Below are 13,905 nucleotides of genomic sequence, written 5' to 3'. Positions count from 1 at the left end.
TGTCATTTGAGAGCGTTTTTGGAAAACGGCAAGAGTGGAATCGTTCGATAACTTCAGATTAATGGACTGCTGAAAGCAAACGCACAGCTTTACTTAAGCGGCTGTACGGCTAAAATAAGTGGCTTAACCACCTTGTTGTGCTGAACTTTACATGGTAGAAATCTCCATAACTTGAATACAATTATGTCAAGTGAAAAGGTGTTCTTTAGCAATTGTTCTCTTCAGACATTTTCTCTTCCTAAATTGAGCGTGCTTACAAAGTGCATCTGAGACAAGTTGTCTCTATTGATGCTGTGTAAATGTGTCCAGGAATTTACTTCCTGCTGTAAAGTTGTTCTTGTCGACACCGTACTGTACGTTTTGTAGCTGATGTGTGTTTACGTGTATGGATAGATGAGGGAATGTATGGATGACAGATGAATGACTGAGATTACTAAGGTCGAAACCCAGAACTAGTTCACAACCTTTCCTTGTGAATTCCCTTGATCATCGCTTTCCTGACTCGGATACGTGGTGATTGTATGTGTCTGGACACTGACAGAACCTACAAGGAATGCCTTCATCTCAGGCTGAAAACTCCACCAACCTCCCTCTTCTCTCTTGGGACAGCTGTATGTTCTGCGATATCACTTTCTTGAAAGCGCTCGTGATGGAAAAAAGTCTGATCTAAAAACACACACTTCCTGACTGTGTTCAGAGGACACACTACCATGTGTCACTGTCTAACAACAGGTAATCCTACGTTTTCCTGTCGACTTCAAAGCGATTGTTGTTGGAGCAGCGGTTGGAGCAGCGGTTGGGCGTTTGTGTGCGTTTTTTTGCGCGACTGAAAGAGAGTAAATACCCTGATGAAACGGCGCAAATACTCTGTTGGAGCGGGGCGTTTCACGGCTGTATTTGGGGGGAATGGCACCCTGGGGCTCCGAGGTCACCTCTGGTTTCCGCCTCGCTAGCGTCCGTCCCAACAGAACCAGGGTACCTGTGCGAGCCAAGCTTAGGCCCAGACGCCATCCTCTAGATAAACATATCAATCCATTACAGGGTATCTTCTTCAGACCCATTAGGTCTTGCAATGACTTCAAACATCAATTTGTTCTGCAAATAGCCCTTTCAATTTGTGCCCCGGCAGAGAAGAGACCCCTCTTTCACTCTCTGCAGTAATTGAATCTTCAAAGGGGCATTTTCCTCTATTTTTGTCAGACATTAGCCTGATGAAAAGCAAAACGTTCACGTGAACAGGAGAAAGTGAATACATGTTTATCCATTTTCAGTTCGACACTCATTATCTGCATTGATAATTGCCATGCATTAAATTGAATGGAGAGCATGTTACTGTGTTTTGAATATTAATACAGCGTGTAGTTACATAATGAGGTCCTAGCATAAAAAGAAAAATGAGTGGACTGCTAATGAGAATGAATGTAAGAACTGTCCCTCTCCTTTGGCACAGTTAAGAGGGATAGTGAGACTGAGAGAGGCGTTTTGTAAACCCTAGTGGGAAGGGAGTATTGCTAAATAAATCACTTCTAGATCTGAAACTCATAACTATTAATGAAATCATCAAACTTAGAATGTAGAATTTATGTTGCAAATATTTTGTAATTCAGGCCCTTCTAATACTGAACTCCAAAATATTCTCCTTTGACAGAAAGAAGTAAGAGAAGCATTTATATCTTAATCATTTTTATTAATTAAATACACCATACTGGAGCAAATGTCTCTGAAAATATCACAAATAGATTTCTCTTTCATTCAGCATTTATAGGTTGGTGAAAATCTCTACGTTACCGACTATGAGCATCTTTATCTGGTCTGCCATGGTTTCAGGTTTCGAGGGGAGGGGACGGCTGGGTTTTGTGTAGGGAGGATGTATTGTAGCAACGCCTGGACAAAAACATTGACATGCATACTGTACATACATGGTAGTTTTACAAATACATCAAGAGTGTTCATGATTTGTTTTCCACAACAAAAGCCACAGATACCAGTCTTATTATATACCACTGAGAGTGAAACACGTTCCCTTTTACGACACTTAAAATATAGAAAGTGGGAATACCATGTTGTAAGGAAATAAGGATATAAAAAGGAAACGATAAAGAAAAATAAAAGTACTCCGTTTCCAACAATTCCCTTTTTTTTTTTTTTTTTTTTTTCAACAAATGTACAAATGCAGTTTGGAAAAACGCTGCTCTTGATTTGCTTCATTGGTCTTTCTTTGTCTCTTTATCCAAAACATCCTTCGAGTGGATTTTCAATCTTTCCGCCTTTTGAGTCCCTCAAGTTCTGTTCCTTTTTTAACATTTTTTTATTCCAGGCTCAGGGCATCCTCGGTATCCTGTTTCAGGCACATGTGTGCGCTGGGGAATCCACCCACATTTAGGGGGGAAGGGACGGGGTCAAGGGTCAGATGGTTATCAGATGTGTAGAGCAGATAGACAATATTGTCGATGGACTCTAACTCCTGGGAGCTCAGGTGAGGGTCTGGGGGGGGGGGGGGCGGGGCCTGGGTGGGCCTGGGGGGGTGGGGCTAAAAGGCTGGGGCACCGATCCACATAGTCTTAGGTGACGATGAGTAAGGGCTCAAATGAAGGCACGCTTCCTGCTTCCTGCACGCCTCCAACTTAACACACCTGGATGCCGGAGAGAAAAGTGCACAGTGTTAGAACAGTCTCCTGATTTTGCAGATAGTTTCACATAACAGTAGTTGCTGTATTAGAACCTGGTACTAGTGTCTCTGAACGCAGCACACTTTTCAGGTCTTGGTTTTTTTTTGGGGGGGGGGGGGTTTCGGAACTATTTAGCCTTTCCACACCAACCTTCTGTCATTTCAACTGAACCCTGCTCTGCTCTGGCTTGATTTTCAACACGGCGGATTTGCGCAGGCAGGGTTAGTATTACAGTGTGATTTTCTCTGAGATCTTCCATTCAGACTATTTGGTGTGCTTCTGAGTAGCTTCGTGACAACAACAACCAAAGGACGACACAGAAGATGGAGTTTACGCGAGCGCTAGTCTGCATGTTGCCCGTGTCTGTCAGTTCCTGCAAAGCCTACAGTTAATTTATTGATCAGTGAGGCTTTGGAAGCCATCTGGTGCCTCATTTCCTTTGCATTAACTTTAAAGTACATTTATAAAATGAGCCTTTTGTGTAATTCTAACAATACTCCAACACAATCCCTCGCGGGGGTTCATTTCTTGTGAAACAGAGGAACAAAAGACAATTATAAAATGTCTGAGAAATGCTGCTTTGCTTTCACTAACAGTAGAACCAACTTCTTTTTTTTATCTTTCCCTTTTGTTTTTTTAAGATTCTAGGGGGCAATTTACTTTTTCCTTCTTCTCTCAAATCACTAAGAAGGCTTCAGTCTATTAGTAATTGCAACCACACACTTTGGGGGCTAATTAAAGTGAGGGAGACTGGGAAGGTCTAATTCCCTTGGGTGGAAGCTCTGTATGAGAAAGGTAATTTGTCTGTCCTGAACAAAGAGATTAGGGAGAAGCTAGGAAGCCTACTTAATAAATGAGCATCAAATGTCTTGTGCCACGGACACAGACAACACCAATTATGTCACCGTGAAATTGCACATAATAAAAAGAAATATGAAGGGGGGGGGGGGGGTACTGCGGTGCACGGACCGAGCTTCGTTTTCCACGTAAGCGGGTGGGCGTTCTGCCCTGCTTTCCCCTGCCCTCCCAGGCAGCTGTGTTGCTATGCTGAGTCGTGTGTGTGTGCTTTCTGAACAGCAGGAGGTGACTTTTACAAGTTACAGGAAGTCACAACGTGTCCTAGCACTTACAAACTGTTAAACGCTTAAGGTGCTGAGTGCCTCCAAATATAGTTGGTAGAAAAGACAGAAATCAACATATGGAACGGCGTTTCGTGCGATATCATTAGGAATGTTTTTCTTCCACATCCACGGATGACCAAACCTCACTTAAAACGTTTTTATTTTATTTTTTGCAAGGGTGAGGTGTCTATGCATTTTTATTATTTCTCTCTCCCACTATAATTAAAGCATCAGAGCCAATATTCAGATTGCATTTTAGAGTAAATAATTCAGTAGTTTTCACTACAATTGATGTTAGGGCATAAATAAACAATGAGGCCTCATATTTACGGCACCAGTCGTAGCACAAGAGAAGCGAGAGGCTGGCACTGTGGGCTTAAACAGACATTTAAAATTAAGCTAGATAATGCAAGGCTTTCAATTTGAATGTGAGGTGCTCTTAGGGATGATTTGTAAAAGTGACGAGCCCTTAAAAGGCTTGCTATGGGGGGGGGGGGAGGGGGAGGGGGGAGAGAGTGTGTGTAGGGAGGGAGAGGGGCTTAATGGAGCTGTGTCTCTTCTCTGTTCTCACAGATCCACTCAAGGTGAAATACGTACATGCTCTCAACAATATCGCTCCCCTCTCACCCGGATTCAAATGTACTCAACATACACACAGCCCTTATCTCTGTATGCAGCGCACCGATGCACAACAGATAAAGGCATGTTATGATAGGTGGGCATTACTCCATCTTGCTATTAGAGGAAGCAATCGCCTCGTAATTGCGGTTTAAATACGCTGTTGTACTGATTAGCTTTCAGCCAGGGTAAGATCTAACGAAGACAATAGCTCGATAAGAAATAGAGGTAGGCAGGGAATGTGCATCTGAGATTAACCTCCTGCAATATGTGTATTTCTGGCCACAGAGTAATGATTCAGGCCAGGTGAATAGCCACGGTAGTCATGGAAAAGTCAAATATGCTCCAACAGAAATGATGGAAAAATCTATTGCCAGTCCAGGACTGAAATTAATCTTTGGTCAATACGATTTAACATTGGTTACGTGCCTTGCAATAAAGATGAATCAATGTCATCAATATATAATTTGTAGGAAAAATGTGTAGGAAATGACAAGAGATGATTATTTCTGCCACCAATATTTAATGGTGTCAGGTCTCTTTGTGTCTGTATTCTTTGTTAAAGCGGAAGATGTTCAAATCAGCATCTCACTAAACCACAATGTTTCAACTTCTGGATTCCAACAACTGAAGCATACTGAGCAGATCAAGTTAGTATCAGCACTTCCGGCGCTCAAACGACGCTGAAACCACACTGTTCCTTGGCACACAGAGAGAGGTATGTGGGCCCCTGGTGAGAGAGAGGACCCCTACCTTCTGGTCAGGCAGAAGTGGGTTCGACTGCAGTGAACTCAGATGGCCGTTGATGAGTGCTGTGGGCCTGTCGTGTTCGCAGAACAGGCTGCCGTTGATGTAGTGGAACCTGTCTCCAGGGACCAACCGGTTCCGGCAGGTGGAACACGTGAAACACTGAGGGGAGAGAGAGAGGGAGATGGAGAGGGAGATGGAGAGAGAGATGGAGAGAGAGATGGAGAGAGAGATGGAGAGAGAGATGGAGAGAGAGATGGAGAGAGAGATAAGGAGAGGGACAAATAGAGAGATTGACAGAGAAAGAGAGTGAATCACTCTGCAACGCCAGCTCCAACACACACAAACACACACTGGTCACTCTCGCACTCAACTTCAACCCATTTCTATACGTCCACCTCACATTTTCATGCATGAATCGAGTTACGGATTACAGAACGAGTTAGGGTACAATGTTGGGTTGATGTTTGCTTTCGGGAGAGTCGTTACCTTGAGGTGGTAGACGTTGCCCTGTGCCCTCATGACCAGCTCACTGGCCGGAATGGACTGACCACAAGCGCTGCATGCCCCACTGTTTCCAAATAACCTGTCACGGGAGATTAAGAACAATGGTTATTGAATAGAATAGAATAGAATAGAATGGTAGATTCTTCAAGTTCTCAAAATCCTACAAAAGTATGTGGAGCCTCACAACCATGCTGTAGTATGTGAAGCACTCACAAATAATGGAAATGAAATGAATCGAATACAAAAGAAATGGTCACGTTTCCCACTGCAGAAAGGGGGGGGGGGCAGGGGGGGGGGGGGGTATAACTTTCCCGCCTCACAGCACACAGCATCATCAACATTAAGGAATATTCTGTACTGGGTTTTCATTTGTGGGCATGTTACTCTAGGAGGACTGAGAGTCAGTCCCCACTTCCACTGGCTTAGCCTAAATGAGTTTAGTTCTAAGCTTGTGGAGATAGCAATGATGGGGGGGACGGGGGGGGGGACGGGACATTACAACTTGACAATTTTTTTTGATTGGTACAGGGGATCGTGGCAATACCAGGAAGGCAGATGAACCATTCTGTGTCCTGTTCTCCACAAGCTCCACTGCAGAAACTACATATTACCTTTGGCGCACATTTTTTTTTCTACCTAATAATAACCTGGAACATAAGCAATCAGTGCCTAAGAGGATTTGATTGAACATCGAGGCAGAGACATAGTGCTTTTGCCATTAGGACTCCTGTGAATGCTCTGTCAGTGCCGCATTTCCATTAGAAACTCGTAGCTACTCGGGTTGATATATAATGTGCATGGGTTAACCTTTTCAATCATGGTGTCAACACTTTAGATTTGCTTCTGCTCATCTCTTTCGTCCCTAACCTTCTCTCTCTCTCTCCCTCTCCTTGTCTCTCCCTCCCTCTCCCTCTTCATGTCTCTCTCCCTCCCTCTCTTCGTGTCTCTCTCTCTCTCTCTCTCTCTCTGACTCTTGATAATGAAATGCTTGCTCCGGCTTCCCTTCTATCTGCCTTCTGAGTCCACAATTTAGATTACTTCATCTCTGCGAGCAACAAACTGAATGAAATTTCGATTTGAGCAGAAAGTAATTTACCGGGATCTGGACCCATTTGTCATCATATCTCACTGGGTGTTTGCTCTATCACTGCACTTTTCCTATGCAATCAAATAAGACCACGGCTTCTGACATGCTCAGGAGAGAGGGGGCGGGGGGGAGTGGTTAACATTGCTGAAGGAGCATCACAGACAGATACGTGGGGACCGAGGAAAATTGTTTGACGAAAGAGACGGCGTGGTGTACTCAGTTTCATCCCTTCTGCGCTTTCTTTTGTTTTTGTTTTTGTTGTGTTTCTGTGTGTTTTTAAGGGGGTCTGAATTGCATCTGTGCAACAACCATGGTCCCTTTCAAGTTAAAATGACTGGAATAGGGAGTCAGATGGCTGAGCGGTGAGGGAGTCGGGCTAGTAATCAGAAGGTTGCTGGATCGATTCCCCCGCCGTGCCAAATGACGTTGTGTCCTTGCCAAGGCACTTCACCCTACTTGCCTCGGGGGGAATGTCCCTGTACTCACTGTAAGTCGCTTTGGATAAGAGCGTCTGCTAAATGTAAATAGGAATTAGAATCCTGTTTGGTCTTTTCACTAAACATAGTCTGTGTGGTTGTTGTTTACGGCTTGGACAAAGCAGACCGGTGCATTCTTAAGATGTCAGTAGGCCTTTCAATATGAAGCCTGAGAAACACATTTTGTCTTGGCATCGATTGGAAGTGCTCGATCAAAACTCCATTTCAGAAACTAATTAGCTTGGGACTGTTGTGACAACTTGGCCAATCCTGAATGTTAGATGGGACTATCACAGCACAGGAGGATGAGGATTTCACTTTAGATTTGGATCTCTAAACAAGGATCTCAAACTCCTTCTGACCTAAAACTGACATTGTTTTGCTTGATTTTCCTGATTAAAAAAGAAAAAATACCAACAAAAAAAAGAAAACCGTGCGCAGCTAGCCAGGCCATTGGTTCCGCTGTCCATGTGAAATACTTTGTAGATTCAAATAATCTCAATGCAATACTTTTCATTCAACCACTTATTTCCCCTGAGTGCATGTCTCTTAGGGCTGTTAAAACAAAGAAAGTCTCTCCACACTCTCTATTTCATCATTGTGCACTATACATAACAGCTTTTTTCTTTTTTTTTCCATTTTACCAGGGGATAGTGCTTGATAGTGTTTGATTTAAACTGCTGAAGGCTTTAGGTGCTCAATTAAGTTGCTATCAGTCTGTCCTCTAATGGTCTGCTTTTCCCATTGAACTCTTGCATTAGGGTGGGGGGAGAGCCCAGGTCAGTATAATTAAGGCCATGGGACTCTTTAATTGCGATGACACAAACTGGTTTCAGTTTCTTCCCTGCAAATCAGGCCTTTTTCCAAGGAGTCCTTTGTTGTTTTTGAGGCCGTTTCCTCACACAATCACCAACAGACATTGGAGGACGGCTTTGTCAACCGCTGTTGTGGCGGTTACGTTGATTTATTTGTAGTATGTTCCCTGCGCAGGGAATCTGACTTTGAGATACCACTAGCTATGTCTTTCATTAAAAAAAGGACTTGGGAGATGTCTACTATCTATAGGAAGGAGCGTCTCATCTCAGGACTGTCAGGTGATGTATAGCGCTTCTGCCACAAAAAGGTTTCTGAGTAGAGTGAAACAAGCGTAGAACAATGATTTCGGCAACACAGTCCATTAAAAAAGGCCTCTCTACATCAACAGCCAAAGCACCTTAAAAGCACTAGGCCATATTGATACTAAAGCAGGGCTTTGCATAATAGCAAGCGGCATTAGATGAGGGTGGGGGGGGGGAGCCTATGAGGATGGGGGGGGGGGGAATCAGCCAAATTACACTTGGTTAATTCAGAGTAACAGATCTGGCCCCTAGTGAATTGAAGGCCTTGAATTAATTCTGTTATGACAAATCAAGATAAACGTTTCCCCTAAATTGCGATTTAATTAATTTCTGAGATCCCGGTTTTCCTGGCCTAATAGTCCACATGCTCCCGTGCTGTCATAGTGCTTGAGTGGGCAGACTTCAAAGTGATATTAAATAACCAACTATTAGATTTACCTCGCACGTTCTATTGGAAAAGTGCCATTTAATTACCTAGGCCTATTCAATTAAAGGGACAGCGTTTTCCCTGACTCCAGCCACCACATGATTGCGACCTAGATTAATTTTCTCTCCGCTAGCATCCCACACAAATAACACCACCTCTCGCTCAAAAACGACATGATCCCAAGCAGACTAACTCCCTCGGATGCTCGGCCTGCTTGAAGGTTTTGCTGGCTGCTTGGCGTAGGTAGACACAGTGAGACCTGACTTGTGCTGTCTTTGTGGATAGTGGTCATCTCTCCATCTGATTGATGGGTTGTGGGTATCGTCCCAGGTCAGACACACACACACGCCCCATAAGGGGGAAGCTGATGCCTTTTCGTTTGAGCGTGCTGATCCATCTCGTGACCGTTTTCAAATCAGCTGTATTAATAAAAGTTAGAGGCGAGACTCTATTATTATTTATACAGCAAGGGCAATTTAATAATCCATTACAAAAATGAGACGCTGTCCCTTTAAAAAAAAAAAAAAAAAAAAACGAGGCAACTGGCCTTCACAATAATCCTCTTCTTTTCTTTCCCTCTCCCTCTCTCTCAAAAGCCAATTTGGTTAATTAAATGTTTTGTTTGCAATGTGGCTCTCATTCATTTCGGACACGTCATTGGGAGAGGATAGGAGCCAGGGACCAGATCTCATTAGATAAAACCCATCAGGACTAAAGGAAAATGGAGGGGGACTCTAATTAAAGCTTTTAATTGTGTGGACTCACTGTCAGATGTTTTCCTCCCCCCCTCCTCCTCCTTCTATCCTTATCTCTAACCAGATCACAGGCTCGTGCGAGTTGTGTTTTAGCTGTCCTCCCGGCTCTGAGAACGCTCTCATTACAAGTAGAGAGGTGTATCCACTTTTTCCCCCCCCTCCCAATTCTAATTAGGTAGAAGTCCCATTACGGATGGAGTACCCCATTGACTCATGTCTTTGATGAGGATGTGGGCGGAGACAGCACTAGCTGTCTTTGTGTGGAGACTCTTCCCTGGAGGCTTGGAGTCAGAACAGCACATTCACGTTGATTGTCCGAGTTACCGCTACGTGTGATATCAATATATATGGTAAATACATACAAAATAAGGCAGATTCAATGATTAAATATTGATCATAAATGGCGACAGATTAGGACTGAAAGGTTGTGGATCAAATGATGGAACTGCTAAATATTCTTGCTCTGTGGACACACAAATGATGATGAACTAACAGATTTCAGATGAAACAGACATACAATGTTAGCGTTTCAATTTCATCAAGTGAAAGGAAACTTTGTGTATACATTGTTTTCATTTCGTCAAGAAGCAGTCTGAACTTTGTGTTTAGAGAGACAGCTTGGGCTTGTCTTCCCGGAGGTCAAATAGCTGAATGATCAGGTTATTCTACATTAGCAGAATGAGAGAGCCCTCACCTAGCTCTGGTTAAGTGTCCGTAACACACATATAAATATTTAAAAACACCCTCTTTGCTAATTAAATCGTCCCTTTCTCATATATGGACACTTGTGGGACAGAATGAGAAACCTTTTAAAATTCCAACAGTGTCAAAGGTCATCTGTGTCCGTCCTGTATAGTTTCCTAGCATCTCGTAAAGCAAAAACAAAAAAACCTTGGGAGTTTTTCGGCTGTTTGGTTCACCATGAAAAATGACACGGCAGACAGTCACCAATATGTTGTGGGGACGTAATGTATTTTTCGTCTTGTGCTCTGTCAACCTGTCAGCATGTTTGAACTCCATTAAGGAATAGTCTGGAGAGAATTCCGCCTGCTTAACAAGCAGTGACATACTACAATTTAAGACATTTGTTCTCGAAGGGAAAATACATTCCATTCTGTGGATCATTATATGGTCTGTTGCCTTACTCTCTCTCTCTCGCTCTTATACAGGACTCCAGTAACGAGACATTTTACTATTCTCTAACACACGAAAACTCTGCTTCGCCTCGTCATTCACCATGAAAACAGACCCTCCTCGCGCAGCATGTTTCTTTGCTCCGCGTCGCCATGCGTGCTCCAAATCCATCATTTGAATTTGATCATTCCAAACAGGCGTCACGTACAATGTGTACAGTAAGTTGTATTTCCCAGACACAGGGTGTAGCGGGGGGAGGGGGCGGGCCAGCTCTCCCCCCCCCCACACACACACACACACACACAGTCTCACCTGATGTAGTCGTTTCTACAGAGGATCATGCCGCTCTTAGTGTAGCAGGAGGTGCCAATCTCCCCCAGCTGAGCCTGACAACAGGAGCACTTGAGGCAGCGGCTGTGCCAGTAGCTGTCCATAGTGTAGAGGAGGAAGCGATCGGCGATCTTGCCCCCACAGCCCGCACACCGCTTCCAGGAGAGAGACCCGGGTCCTGGGGGTGGCTGGGCGCTTCCTCCAGGATTCACCATCGTCCCTGTTTTCAGGAAATACACGGGATAACGTTTATTTTTTGGGGTTGGGGGTCGGGGTGGGGGGGGTTAAAGTGACACTTGCATTATTTTATTTTTTTACCTAAACAAGTGTTGCCAAGACTCAACAGTATCGAGTTGTTATGTCAATTTTATCTAGAAAAACTGACAGCGTACATCACACAAATTGCAAGACATTAAAGTAAGTATCTGTTTTTTTCAAAGTAATTACAACTACCCACATTCTAAATACAGAACTTCTGGTAATAACAAAACTTTAGTAAGAAAGAACAGACAGAGATCTTGAAAAATCTGTCACTTGAACACTCCTTTCTCATTTAAAACTACTGGCTGCAAAAGTCACAGCATATCAAATAACAGTTATCATAGTTGACTGTTTATAAACTACTATAAGTATGGATACAACATTTTCCGAGACTTTCAATCTTTTGTGTACCACACTTCTCCATTACAGAGCCCCTTGAATAACATGCATATTGTCCTATATGTCTCAGTAGAATTGTATTGAAGGCAGTTGCTCCCTACACTGTTAGGCAACAAGAGGGCTACAAGTCATTTAGCCATCGTATCTGCCCTTGATCTCTTTCATCCAAATGCTGTTGCCTCAATTGTCCCTTCATGATGAATGCCTGTTAACAGATAACACTAGAGGCCATTGGAACAATTAAAGCAGCACAGGCCTTTGTTAAGCTGTCTTAATGGCTTTCAAACACCAACTAACTCTGCCACGCTATTCATCACTGGTCTAGATTCTTTGCGAAAGCAGTTAGGTTGCGTGTGTGAAATGGAAAAAGATGGGCGGGTAGTTGTAAAAGTCTACACCATTGGTACCTTTACTCAATGCTACGAAGGCAACATAATGTATTGGTATTTACTGCTCCGAGCAAAGGACAAATACTGTCGCAGGGGAGATGGTCCGCTATATCTTGGGCAAACCAATTTTCTACACTTTGATAATGCATCTTATCTCATGTTGCTTGCAGTGGGGCAAGGCAGCAATTGATCGTATAGTCAACTGTACTACATCGCTGTAATGCCTCGATTACTACACTATCTCATGTGTGATCTATTAATGCACTGCACGCCTCGGTTTCATCTTTAAACTTATATATTTGAATTCTAATCGTACACAATTTCGTCAGGCAGACTTCATGGCGGGCTAAGCCAAATCTTTGTTGAAAGGTAATTAGAGGAGAGGGGAGGGGGAAAACGTTGCTCTGAGAAAAGCATTCAGTAACCCCATTAGCAGAGCCTCTTAGGGACTAACTATACTTTAGTGCTGATTAAATCTAAAAGGAGATGAATCAAAAAACTGGCCCGAAAGTGACTCCCTAGATAAAAAGACGGCCCATCGTCAAGTTTCATTCCGAGTCGGGAGGGAGATATTTAAGGGGGTGGGGAGTCGAGTAATTATAAGGACAGGCAATTTAGGAACGGAGAGTCGAAGAATCGCAAAACATATCAGGGAGCCGATGTGTAAACAGCTCAATCCTCAGGCCATGCCTCTACCTTTTTTTAATAAAGAATTAGTAGCCTACATAGACTGTAACCTACATGATAGACGACTACGGTCTGGCTACGCTGTAACACCAAACGATGTACTGTGTGTCGGCTATAATGTGGGTGCCTATAACAATTCAGAGGACATGGGGAATACATTGAAACAGCTTGTCACTGATAGTAAAACAGTTCAAACACTTTACTAGTTCAAAATCACTGCGTTAGACAAAATAGCGTAACAGCAGCATAATGATTGCTTCAGTGTGGATTTTTATACTCACTAGCCGCATTTACGTTGATTGTTATCATTAATTCGTCAGTCTACAAAAGTCATGCAGAAATGTCGAATCCTAACACTCACCTCGTTTGTCCCTTTTAAGAGTAATGGTTGAATCAGACAGTAAAATAGATTTCTGAAAACGGTATATCTGGGCTTCTTTGAATGATGATCAGAAGACCAGAAGTAAAATCAGTCCAAATATTATTGCGTAGTGCACAAGCCTTTTACGAGACAACGTTCACGACCGAGTCCAGGCAGTAGCGGACCTCAGGACATAAATAGTCTACTGCGACTGCTGGCAATGGACAAGGTACAGCAAATGGAGTTATCAGATAGTATTTCCACTGGAACCGTCCCGTTATAGCGTGCCTTCTGTTTTTCTTTAAAGAGTCCAACGCGAGGCGATCTACCTATGAGATAAATGCAAACAGCAATGTACTAAAAGACGGAGAGAAGTGAGTTAATAGGATATTCGCAGAAGGTGATGCGACAAAGGCAGCCTGCCGTACTCTATCGCTTTGCCTCCTCGTTGCTTGCTCTACATGTGTCAGTATGAAAATCCCCAGTAAAGCTTCTCTAGGTGGATGACGTAAGTCACTCCACAGCCAATCTCCACACAGTCCATTTAAACGGAATAACAAATCCACCAGAAGTTGGTAGCCTATGTTTTATACTCCATGCTATCACCAAATAGGGCGTAGTGGCGCCACCGTCTGTCTCAGAAAGGAATTGCACTTTGTGAGATGTGATGCCCAGACAATTCTCCAAACAAGATCTGATACTTTGGCTCAAAACCGTTCACATAAACTGCTGTGACCGACAAAATAATTTTATAGCTTACTTAAATATGTATGTATTGGACCATTAACAACATGGAAGAAAATGTCTGGTCCTTAAAGA

The 13,905-nt window shown here is 43.3% G+C and overlaps 1 protein-coding gene across 1 annotated transcript; it reads right to left on the bottom strand.

The window, feature by feature from the left end:
- Window positions 1-2,520: 2,520 nt before the first annotated feature.
- Window positions 2,521-13,659, bottom strand: lmo4b (LIM domain only 4b). The gene is made up of 5 exons (XM_084693075.1): window positions 13,087-13,659; window positions 10,972-11,209; window positions 5,645-5,741; window positions 5,162-5,317; window positions 2,521-2,633 (listed from the first exon to the last, which is right to left on the bottom strand). Exons 2-5 carry the CDS (start codon window positions 11,202-11,204, stop codon window positions 2,625-2,627), a joined length of 495 nt encoding a protein of 164 aa, XP_084549201.1. The 5' UTR covers window positions 11,205-11,209; window positions 13,087-13,659; the 3' UTR covers window positions 2,521-2,624.
- Window positions 13,660-13,905: the final 246 nt, after the last annotated feature.

Source organism: Hypomesus nipponensis, chromosome 26 (genome assembly GCF_054491055.1).
Source record: "Hypomesus nipponensis isolate SF chromosome 26, ASM5449105v1, whole genome shotgun sequence".
Lineage (NCBI taxonomy): Eukaryota > Metazoa > Chordata > Actinopteri > Osmeriformes > Osmeridae > Hypomesus > Hypomesus nipponensis.
This window is presented reverse-complemented; position numbering and strand designations above follow the sequence as displayed.

Bases quoted from the DNA above. Each gene is read 5' to 3' on its own strand.
- lmo4b (XM_084693075.1), bottom strand. From the start codon at position 11,204: ATGGTGAATCCTGGAGGAAGCGCCCAGCCACCCCCAGGACCCGGGTCT. The intron at 5,742-10,971 runs GTGAGACTGTGT...CTCCCGTGACAG, and splicing joins TGTAGAAACGACTACATCAG to GTTATTTGGAAACAGTGGGG. The intron at 5,318-5,644 runs GTAACGACTCTC...CTCTCCCCTCAG, and splicing joins GCAACGTCTACCACCTCAAG to TGTTTCACGTGTTCCACCTG.